This window comes from Lepidochelys olivacea, assembly GCF_965140295.1.
Source record: "Lepidochelys olivacea isolate rLepOli2 genome assembly, chromosome: 1".
Taxonomy (NCBI): Eukaryota; Metazoa; Chordata; order Testudines; family Cheloniidae; genus Lepidochelys; species Lepidochelys olivacea.
The window spans coordinates 119,942,977-119,955,370 of record NC_140411.1 but is presented as its reverse complement, the minus strand read 5'-3'; the positions used below and the strand labels follow the sequence as shown (position 1 = coordinate 119,955,370).

Below are 12,394 nucleotides of genomic sequence, written 5' to 3'. Positions count from 1 at the left end.
GACCTTGGAGTTCAACACAGGGTCTGAGGCCAGGCTAGCTCTCCTCTTAACATGCTTGCTTTGAAAGTGCTAGAGAAGCACGTTTGTGGCTTAAGAGCTACCAGCTAGACTTTTCCTGGAGAAAGTGTTAATACTCCCCACTCCTTGAAGGGAAAACAGTAGATTGAATCAACTGCTGAATGCTATAAAGTTTATTACAAACATCTAAAACACATACAAACCATTAAAACAATCACCCTGAGTAATATTAGCAGTGTTAGCATATATAGAGCATTGATAAACATGAGTCAATGGTCACCAAGTACAGAAGTCCAGCCAAGGAAAGGCAGGAGTAAGTCAGTGGCTACTGGATTGTTCTTGGGAAGCAGCAGCATCCCCTCTTGGTAAAGGCTCTCTAAGAGTTTTCTTGGGAAGAAGCTGGGAAAGGATGTTGGGCATAACTCCTCCTTCAGCAATGGTCACATCGGCAAACAGCTTGTTCAGCTCTTCATCATTCCGTACGGCCAGCTGGATGTGTCGTGGCCCAATCCTGCCTTTCTTGTTTTCACGGGCAGCATTTCCTGACAGTTCCAATATCTCAGCCGTCAGATATTCCAGCACGGCCGCCAGGTAGACCGGAGCACCAGCACCTATTCTCTCAGCATAGTTCCCTCTTTTGAGAAGTCGGTGGACACGACCCACCGGGAATTGCAGGCCAGCCTTTGCTGACTTTGTTTTTCTTGGTAGAAGTATAGGTTTTGAAGCCACCACATTTTTCTTTCCACGTCCAGACATCCTAACATCAAACCAGAGAAGAACTAGGTTACGACAGTGTTACAGCTATAGAATTAAGAGCCAAAACGGTACCAAGGTTAAATATACCCTCTTAGTCCCATACCTAGATTTATTCACAAATGCACGAGAGGCCCCCCTAAAACCCACCTAGACAGCTCCCTAATAATTTGTTCAGCTTGAACTACAGCTCACCACTAGTAATCCCCTCTTTAAGCCATGGATCTCAAACAGATTTTGTTTAACTTTGGTGAATCATTGTCTCCTATGCCTGCCTTAAGTTAGCAGGGCAGCTAGTCAAGAATAGTCTACCCAGAAACCACTTTTAGAAAACAATTTTGGTTCCCCTTGCCAAGAGAAGGCCCATGTGTCACCATCCACTCTATTCATATTAGATAGGAGCAGATAGCCATTTTCAGATTTTTATTTTAAAAAAAATAAAACGGAGGGATAGTTGGTTCTCCTATACAGACGCAGCATCTTTAGACTTATTTTCTGCTTCAGAGCAGCCAGGCCTATTCCAAAGAGACACAAGTAAGGTCTTACCAACGACTTTCAAGTGCCAAGTATTCCTTTAACAACTTCTGAAGCAATGTAATCTTAAAATGCTCCCAGTAGTTTTTTCACAGGACAGGGGGTATTTCGTGGGGTTTTTTCCTGCTGAAGGAAGATACCATTAGGCTCCTTAAGGCTGTTTTTTTTGTTTGTTTTTTTAAAAAGCTAAACAAAGACCTTCAAGAACCCTAAAGTAGAAGAGTATGGAGTCATGAAACTTTTATGTTGTAGAATCCACTGTCAGACTTATTTCTCTCAAAGCACAAGCATCAATAGGGATTACTCTTCACAGTTTTTACCTTCTCAGTAGATGCTCACTAACTAGTTTTCACCACAGTTAGTGCAGGATATATTAGAGTTCAGAGGTCATCAGCTTAATATAGAGCCATTAAAGCTCTTCTGTGTAGTACTGGTGAAAGGCAGAGTACAGTAGGAAAACAAACTGATCTTAAGTCTAGGACTCATGGTTTTGTGAGTATAATCTCCCTTGATAGCTCAAAAACCCCTATATCTATTAGGCTAGGACAAAACAGTAAGGAAAACAAAATAGCCCTACATAGTCACATAGAGTCAAGAAAAATCCTAGATATGAACTAAAGACATAAGTTCTACCTTACATACATCTACTAATACCCACTATTGTTTTTTTTCCAAAGCAATGCTTCCTTTGAAATACAATATCTTCACCTTTCAGGTATATAGCATAACTAAAAATCAAGACAAACTTCCCATTACCTTCAATGAACTTTACTTCATCCTCTCCCAAGCTTGCTACCAGCTCTATCCAGCAAACTCTTCTTATAGTAGAAGCTAATTGCCTTCTTTTTAATCTCTCAGCAGCAGCCATCCTATTAGCAGCTTTTATTCTAGATCAGCTGACCACCTGGATTATTGATGAGCCATTCATTCCCCAAACTAGTAAACTTTATTATGGATGAAAGCAAGAAATTTATTACCAACACCTGAGAGATGGAGGAAGTTTCTTTTATCTTATCTGAATTAAGACTGGAAATAAGGGTGAACTGCCTCCAATTGATTTTTAGCTGAAGTCAGTAATTGGTAGTGACACCACTTGTTTGTTAAAGAGTATAAAAAGTAAACTGTTAAAGAGTTTATTGCTAATACCTGCCTGACCATGCTGAAGCTGACTAATATGGGCCTAAGCACCTTTAGGTTTAGCCTGTTTGTAAGTACCTTGATCAAATGCTTATAAAATGTTTTGTTATTGTTTGGATGCAATAAATTGCTTATTATTTAGGTATATTTAGACCAACTGCATAAAGTACTCTTTGGATTTAATAAAGGAATTCATGGTTAAATTGGTATTTGGTGATTTCTCATACTAATAATTTCAAATATTAGTAATTCCAACAATCCATTTGTTTGTTTGAATTACTATTAAAACTGCAGGTCAGTCTGCATACCTAGGCTCTGTAGCCCAGCTGCATAAAGGGGCTTGAATGTTGCAATACTCAGCATTGCAATGCCTTATTTTTAGGCACCTTGAAAATCACGGGATCTACAAAGCCTGATGTAGGTGCCTATGCTCCCTATACAATGCTTGGAGAGAGACAGGTGCCAAGGAAAGGGGTCTACAAAAGCCAGCACAGTAAGTAGGGAACAGTCTATGATAGACTATGGAAGATGTTGATAATGGGAGTGTGTCCTAATCCCCACTCCTCTCACAGAGTTTGGCATCCCAGTCTCAAGGTTGGAGGGGAGTGCCTGTCTTTGCTTAGGGTCTATCAGAATGAGTTAGGTGCCTGCCTCAGACCACAAAAAAAAAAAGGGTGGTGTGGACAAGGCATAAACCTCCCTTAAAAATCTTTAACCCAGTGATTTTGCTTCTTGTGCATCCTCAGAGATTGCAGCAAGGGGCCTGGTGGGGAGTTAAGTTGGAGATTAGGGAAAAAATTGATAACTGTCAGGGTGGCTAAACACTGGAACAAATTGCCTAGGAAGGTTGTGGAATCTCAGTCATTGGGGGTTAAGAGCAGGTTAGACAAACACCTGTCAGGGCTGGTCTAGATAATACTCAGTCCTGCCATGAGTGCAGGGGACTGGACTAGATGACCTCTCGAGGTCCCTTCCAGTCCTATGACTCTATGATTAGGGTATGCACATCAGATGTGGAAGACTGCAGTTCTATTCTCCCTTGTTGCTGGATGAAAAGGGATTTGAACAGGGAATCTACTCCCACTCAGGTGTGTGCCCTAACCACTGGACTATAAAGTCATTCTTATTTTGCCTTCTCTCCACAAAGTAGAATGGTTTCAACAAGAGAGATTGTGGGAATACCCTCTGCTGTCACCCCCACATCAGACTGCTCCATAGCCCCACTTAGCTAAGAGATGATCAACATCTGTTAACTTTGTTAGGCAGAGCGGGGAATTGAACCAGGGGGTTCTCACAGCCCAAATGAGAACCTCCGCCACTGGTTTAAAGGGGAGGCTTCTTCACCCAGCCATTTTCTGTGAGAGGCCTATAATCACCCCTACTGGATTGAGCCCTGCTGGCAAGATGTTCCTCTGCCCATCCTTCTCTGGTTTCAGGGCTCTGCTGGGACTTAGGCTGGAAATAGACACGCAGCTGCCTACCTGAGGCAGCAGCGTGCGACCCCAGAGGCAAAAAGTTAAGCATAGAGAGGATTTTTATGGCAAAAATGTAGGGGCTGAGTGAGTTTAGACACCTACAGGGTTCAGCAGTAGCTAACCAGGGGTTTTGTGATCACAATGGTGCATAAAACTAGGACTTAAGCACCCAAATCTAGGCTTTAGGCACCTAAGTTCCTTTGTGGATCTGGCTATCACTGACTCCCAGCATAGCACAAACTGGAACCAGCAACTAAGGCCTCAGTTCTGCCAACATGTTGGAATTGGTAATAATATCTGAAGTTATTTATATTGATATGGGGAACCCCCAAAACACTAATTTAACCATAAATTCCTTTATTAAATCCAAAGGCCAAATTGTACTTTATGCACTTACACTAAACATGCCTAAATAATAAGCAATTTACTACATCCAAACAATAACAAAACATTTATAAGCATTTGACCAAGCTACTTACAAATGGGCTAAACCCCCGGCTGCTTAGACCCATATTGGTCGACTCCAGGGTGGTCAGGCAGGTATTAGCAATAAACCCTCTCAGAGTTTACTTTTTATACCCTTGAACAAAGAAATGATGTCATTGCTAGTTACTGAGTTCAGTTGAAGACAGTTAACCCTTATTTCCAGTTTTAATCCAGCTAAGATTTACAACCTCATTTACAAAGGCCTTTCCTCCACTCCATCTTGCTATCCAATGATTTTCCCATTGCACCTGGATTCACACAGGTTGTAACACTGGTATGTGGGTTGGGGAAGGGCTGTTTTGGCTCATTTTAAAACAGATTCTCTGTTTGATTTAAAACCATCAGCAGTCACCCCTAGCAGTCAGAGACCTTTTCAGGAAACTTCCCCTTATCTCTTTAGTTATTCTGTGCATCAGACATCCTCCCTACTTTATTCTTCTGGTCTTATTACTTATTATTTCCAAGGCCTTCCTTATACGTGCTAGTCAGGGCCTTTCTTTATAACACATATGTAGTTCCTTAACCAAACTTAAACTAATTTTAATTCTTTAATTTTATACTTATCCTACAACAGATATGCACTTTACACATATGAGCCCCAATCCTGCAAATACTTGTGTATGTGCTTATCTTTACTATTGTGAATAGCCCCATTGAAATCAAAGGAACTACTCATAACAGTCAAGTTACACACATGTATAAGTTTTTGCAGGATAGATGCCTAAATCAGTAGGTTAGAAAAGGGCATAGTGATTATTTAAACAAAGAAACATAGAAATGCTGAAAATGAAGACTGGATGTATTGCAAGGATTTCAATAAAAAGAAAAGGAGTACTTGTGGCACCTTAGAGACTAACCAATTTATTTGAGCATGAGCTTTCGTGAGCTACAGCTCACTTCATCGGATGCATACTGTGAAAACTGCAGAAGACATTATATACACAGAGACCATAAAACAATACCTCCTCCCACCCCACTGTCCTGCTGGTAATACCTTATCTAAAGTGATCATCAAGTTGGGCCATTTCCAGCACAAATCCAGGTTTTCTCACCCTCCGCCCCCCCCCCCCCACACACAAACTCACTCTCCTGCTGGTAATAGCCCATCCAAAGTGACCACTCTCTTTAAAATGTGTATGATAATCAAGGTGGGCCATTTCCAGCACAAATCCAGGTTTTCTCACCCCCCCACCCCCCTCCAAAAACCACACACACAAACTCACTCTCCTGCTGGTAATAGCTTATCCAAAGTGACCACTCTCCTCACAATGTGTATGAAAATCAAGGTGAGCCATTTCCAGCACAAATACAGGTTTTCTCACCCCCCCCCACCCCCTTTTTTTAAAAAAAAAACACACACACACAAAAACTCACTCTCCTGCTGGTAATAGCTTATCCAAAGAGACCACTCTCCCTACAATGTGCATGATAATCAAGGTGGGCCATTTCCAGCATAAATCCAAGTTTAACCAGAACGTCGGGGGGAGTGGGGTAGAAAAAAACAAGGGGAAATAGGCTACCTTGTATAATGACTTAGCCACTCCCAGTCTCTATTTAAGCCTAAATTAATAGTATCCAATTTGCAAATGAATTCCAATTCAGCAGTTTCTCGCTGGAGTCTGGATTTGAAATTTTTTTGTTGTAAGATAGCGACCTTCATGTCTGTGATTGCGTGACCAGAGAGATTGAAGTGTTCTCCGACTGGTTTATGAATGTTATAATTCTTGACATCTGATTTGTGTCCATTTATTCTTTTACATAGAGACTGTCCAGTTTGACCAATGTACATGGCAGAGGGGCATTGCTGGCACATGATGGCATATATCACATTGGTGGATGTGCAGGTGAACGAGCCTCTGATAGTGTGGCTGATGTTATTAGGCCCTTTGATGGTGTCCCCTGAATAGATATGTGGGCACAGTTGGCAACGGGCTTTGTTGCAAGGATAGGTTCCTGGGTTAGTGGTTCTGTTGTGTGGTATATGGTTGTTGGTGAGTATTTGCTTCAGGTTGGTAAAATATTAATGAATAAAAATGGTTGATATTTTCCAAATCAGAAATCTCAGTCTCTGAAGTGTTCCTCTCTCTCCTCCTCATAATTTTGTTATGTCTTTTGGAGCTGATTAATGCCAGAGGTGTCATTTCCTCTGGATTAATTGTTCTGAAAGACGTGTTAATGAGCTGGTCCTTGCTTAAAACAAGAGGAATAGCCCTAGTCTAGAAGGACAGGAGTCTTAAATGCACTTTAGTTTTTTCTGAGAGGGGAAAAAAGTATGAAAAGGTAAATTATTGGCTTACAATATTTTAAATGTACTGTAATCCACTGCTGTCTTAGTATGTGATGCTTTTACTGTGAAGGACTTTTTCCTTCTAAGAGTGGACCTTTATTCTCTACTACCACACATATGTGACTAAAATGTCACAAAGAAACATTAAAGCTTTTTTACTTGGGTGTAAGTTCAGACCTGAACTTTACTACATGTAAGTGAGAAGCTATGGGGAAGTAATAAATCACATGAAAAGAGAACAGGAAGGGGTCTTTCCTCTATCATTTTGAAATACCAAGTGTAATTTCCTGCACATAGAAAAATCTTAAAGGGAATTTATATTAGATGCTCTCACACACTGTTTTCCTCATTATCTAACTAACCTCGTTATCCCTAGCCTGATTCTTGCTTGCATATTTATACCTGCCTCTGGAAATTTCCACTACATGCATCCGACGAAGTGGGTATTCACCCACGAAAGCTTATGCTCCAATACATCTGTTAGTCTATAAGGTGCCACAGGACTCTTTGCTGCTTTTACAGATCCAGACTAACATGGCTATCCCTCTGATATTTGTTTTCCTTCTGAGGATCTGTTGGAGATAGTGATGGTGAGCAGGGAAGAGCGTGCTAGAGTTCTTGAATGTAGGGGCAACTAAGAGACTCAGATGTTAGACCCACATGGGAAAAATCAGTTGAGTTCTCAGACTCCCTCTGTTCTAAGCTTATGATTGACTTGTCTAAGCTGTTACTACTAACAAGAAAAGCAGGAGATACTTTGGGAAGTGACACCTCTCTGTAGCACTAGACCTGTGTAAATGTATGAATATATATCTCCATAGAAATTAAGTTAGTGACATGTCAGAATGGTTAAATGTGGTACGTTGCTAAAATATCCCTACACTGAACAGTCAATATAATTAAATAATTACTGACCTACTTTTAGTACTTGTATAGAGAGCTGGCTGGAAAACCATTCTGTTTTGTGAAAAATATTGAGGTTTTGGAATTGTTTTTGTTCTCCATCAGAACAAAAACGAGACCTTTAAAAACATTTTGCCAAAAAAAATACCCTCCTCCCCCACCAAAATAGCCAATCACTCAATGATTTGGGCTCTCACTTGGGGATGTGCAACTTCAGGTTTAAGCCCTATTCTGCATGATTCAGAATAGACACTTGAACCTAATGAGTCTCCTACACCCCAGCTAAGTACCCTAAACACTGGGCTGTTGTAGGGTTTCTGGCTTTCTCTTCCTGGTTTTGGCCAGAAAAACTCCATCCTAGATCTGAAACACCTTCCCAAAAAGGTTGGTTGAAACCAACCTGTTTCCACTAAAAGTTTTGGTTCTGACAGTTTGAGATTTTTATTTATTTATTTATTTTTACAAATCAGTTCTACTTCTATACCACCTAGTCCTACAGAACTTCAGCCTAGGACTGAATAATGGAGACATTACCAATTTACCACTCTCCTGATCTCCAGGCAAAGAACAGAGCTTTCCCACCAAGGTAGTGAGCAACCGAAGCTGGTCTGCACCTGAACAGAGCTAGAATTCAGAAACTCTGAATTTCTGTTCCTTGGGAAATCCTGACATCCTGAAATTTGGTTTTGTTCCAAATTGGAATGAAAACAACATTTCTGAATTTCCTGTAAAACAAATCTTTTGAAAAAATATTTTGGACCAATTGAAATGCTCAGTTCCAATTTTTAAAAGAAAAGTTGTTTTGAAATGACAACATTGAAATTTTTAAATTTTTTTAAACATTTTGTCAAACATTCCCATGGAAAAATCAGATAGAAAAACATTTCATTGGAAAGTATTTAACCAGCTCTACTCCTGAACTCCCTAGGTTTCCAACTCACCTTAAGAGAACAAGCTACACAAATACAAGGCCAAGGTGCCATTGAGTTAGTACCACAGTAAATCAGCTGTTGTCCACTACCATTGACACCTTGACCCCAAACCATCCACTCACCACACACTGACCAAGAATATAATTGTGGCTCATACAGATGAGCTATGACAGATGGCATGCACAAGCAAAACATTAGAACGCCAGTGGTCCAAAAACCATTCTCTCTGACAGACTGGTATTTATCTAGTGCGATGTATAACTACAGCAGTCTATCAGTGAAGAAAAATTGTAAGGATACTGACTGGGATTTTTACTAGTTTTTCTACTAGTTTTATTAAAAATATAAATCTTATGGGCATGATGCTATGAATGATGAGATTTCACCATCCACCACACCCAGCTGAGTAAAAATGCCACCAACTGGCAAAAAGATCAACAGAAAAATTGTGCTTACAAGGAAAACAAAGTCACCAAGGGCTGGTCTACAATTCCCAGTGGGTCGTGTTCACCAGCTTCTCCGAAGAGGGAACTATGCTGAGAGAATAGGTGCTGGAGCTCCGGTTTACCTGATGGCTGTGCTGGAATATCTGACGGCTGAGATACTGGAACTGTCAGGAAACGCTGCCCGTGAAAACAAGAGAGTCAGGATTTTACCACGACACATCCAGCTGGCTGTGAGGAACGAGGAAGCACTGAACAGGCTCTGTGCAGATGTGACCATTGCAGAGGGAGGAGTTTTGCCAAACATTCTTGCCCAGCTTCTTCCCCAGAGAACTCCTAAAGATGCTTCAACAGAAAAGATAGCTGTTGCTTCCCAGGAAGAATCCAGTAATGACGGACCCAGAGAAAATGTATGCTTCCTCCTCGTCTCCAGTTCTTCACCAACATGGAACCCTTGTTAATCAATGTGTTGTGTCTGCAAATTGCTGCTAAATATTCAGACTGATTATCTTAATGTGTGGGGTTTTTTAACTGTTGAAACAAACAATTCCAATCTACTAACTGATTCTGTTCTCCTGTCCGTTAATTCCTGTTAATTCCGTTAACATTTTCCTAGAAAAGTGTTTAAGCTTGCAGCTTTTAAACAATATGAACTTGGCTCTTTAATGCTACTAAAGCAATTATACGAGGAGTAGGGCTAGCCTGACTGACCTCAGTCTCTGTTTGGTATTGCAGGCAGGGCTTAAATTCAGCTGGAGCTGTCCGCAGCAAAGCTCCAGTAAATATTTTCAAACCCACGGGACTGAAGCCCCAAGCCCTTGTACCCCCCCACATTGCTGAAGCCCTGAGTCCCAGTGCTCTGGGAAATACTCTGAGAATTTAAGCCCTGATTGCAATCTATACTCAGCTCTCCTTAAGAGGAGAGTTTTGTAGAATAAGATGTGCAAACAGAAGCCTATTATTGCTGTGCAAACTATTGGGTTGGGTACGCTGGTAACTGGGAGCAGAAGTTCTTACGCATTGTGTACCTAATCTAGGAAGCTGGTCATCAGGTAGTTATTACTAATTTGAGGTGGATATCTGGGAGGGTGGAGGCTTATCCGTATCTACCACATTTCTGAGGACATATTACATACAGACAGCCTATCAGAGAGGCTGTAGGCAGTGCCACTGGCATATAATTTTGCTCACTGTTAAAAGCAGCAAGGTATTACCTGTTCCAACAAAGGATGGTCCTGGCACTTCCAAACTAGGAGCTGAAAACCCAAAGAAATGGGGGGCCTGATTTTACCCTAACTTAATACTAGCATAATTCCATTGATTTCAGTGGGAATTATTCCTGATTTATATCTGAATCAAAGGCCCTGGGCCTCTGACTGTAGTTACAGTAACAAAACAAAAGTAGGGTTGGTGGGAATCAAATATAAAAAGGGACATTGTGAACAGCCTCCCTGGCATACTCTAGAACGGCCCGTGCATCGGGAATGATATCAACCATTCTGCTTTGATATTATTGAAGTTGCTTTCCACGCTACTTACCTCTGCCTCCATTCCAGTTGGTGTTAATCCATCTCCATCTTGGGATGAGTTAAAAATGCAGCAGCTAGACCACAGGACCCTTTCTCATCTGTCCCAGGAACTTTTTCATGGTCTCCATGTGCCAGGTTTTCTAACTGTCTATTGCATTAGACTGGCTCCAGTCAGATTACCCACTTTGCCTCTTCAATAAATAGTATTTCCCTGCTCCTGACATGAGGGCCAAGAAAGGACTCTCTCTGTGCCCAACATTACTGAAGGCAGAGCCAGCACCTATGGCTGGAAGATAGGGAACAAGTTTGCATTGACTAAGGTAAACCACAGCCTTTTGGCTCAGTACAACTGAGGATTGGAGGAAGCTGGTAGCTGTACAACTCAGGCTCTGTTGTCATTGGGTGGATGGTTTAGATCCAAAGGTAAAGAGTCAGCTTTTTGAAAAGTCCTCCTCCACCCTGAATAGCAGGCATCAATAACTATAAAATCTCCAAAGCCAAACACTTACATTTTCCCTTTCTACAGAGAAGGGTGAGAAATAAAACCTTTATGGGTAGACTCTCATGCTACTGCTTTAATTAATGTGCATGGCACTTAGATACGAAAGTGATCGTTGCTTTAGGAATACTCTAGATATATAGAACAACACAGGGTTTCAGTAACTAAGAGGGGGTGCCAGGGTGCTTGCCATCAGTTCTGGGGGAAGATCAAAAGGTTTTATCCATCCTGTAACTTACGAAGGGTCAGATGCATTTTCATACAATTTGATAAAAAGTACCATTTTCTGGAATGCAAAGTTTGTCTGGAATTAATATTTTAAAATGAAGTTTACAACAGAAATATTGCCAGATTCTTAAATATAAATGAACCAGCAGGTGCTGTTCTACTGAGCTTCAGCACATCAAAGGCATATCATTACATGCATGTTTGGTAATATGCATATTTATTATTTTATCATGGCAGAGCCTTGGAGGCCCCACTTTGCTGAGCACACATGAACACATAAGCAAAAGATGGTCTCTTCCCCAAAGAGCATACAATCTAAGGCCCTTGTCATAAATATACAGCTAAGGGTAGCATAAAATTCTTCCTTACCTGTAAAGGGTTAAGAAGCTCAGATAACCTGGTTGGCACCTGACCAGAAGGACCAATGGGGAAAGAAGATACTTTCAAATGGAGGAGGGGGGGAGGCTTTGTTTGGTGCTCTGTGTGTGTTCTCCCCAGAGACAAAGGGAGCGACCAAGCAAGTAATCCAGCTCCCACTGAAATGATACATCTAATATTACAGAAATAATAAGTAATAGCAAGGAAATGTGTTATAGTATCTTTTGTTTTAACTTGTGAATTGTCCCTGTGCTAAGAGGGAGGTTTATCCCTGTTTTTGTAACTTTAAAGTTTTGCTTGGAGGGGAAATCTTATGTGTTTTGAATCTTTTTGTTACCCTGTAAAGTTATCTTCCATCTTGATTTTACAGAGGTGATTCTTTTATCTTTTTTTAAATAAATTCTTCTTTTAAGAACCTGATTGATTTTTCATTGTTCTTAAGATCCAAGGGTGGGTCTGTGTTCACCTGTACCAATTGGTGAGGATATTATTCTCAAGCCTTCCCCAGGAAAGGGGGTGTAGGGTTTGGGGGAATATTTTGGGGGAACAGGACTCCAAGTGGTCCTTTCCCTGATTCTTTGTCTAAATCACTTTGTGGTGGCAGCATACTGTTAAAGGACAAGGTGGAATTTGTGCCTTGGGAAAGTTTTTAACCTAAGCGGGTAAAAATAAGCTTAGGGGGTCTTGCATGCGGGTCCCCACATCTGTACCCCAGCATTCAGAGTGGGGAAGCAACCTTGACAGCCCCAATCCTACAAACATGTTTATAGTTTTATTCACGTGAGTGGTCTC

The 12,394-nt window shown here is 41.0% G+C and overlaps 1 protein-coding gene across 1 annotated transcript; it reads right to left on the bottom strand.

The window, feature by feature from the left end:
* Positions 1-265: 265 nt before the first annotated feature.
* LOC311514916 (histone H2A-like) lies at positions 266-774 on the bottom strand (the record flags this gene model as incomplete). The annotated part of the gene is made up of 1 exon (XM_084617641.1): positions 266-774. One exon carries the CDS (start codon positions 772-774, stop codon positions 337-339), a length of 438 nt encoding a protein of 145 aa, XP_084473767.1. The 3' UTR covers positions 266-336.
* Positions 775-12,394: the final 11,620 nt, after the last annotated feature.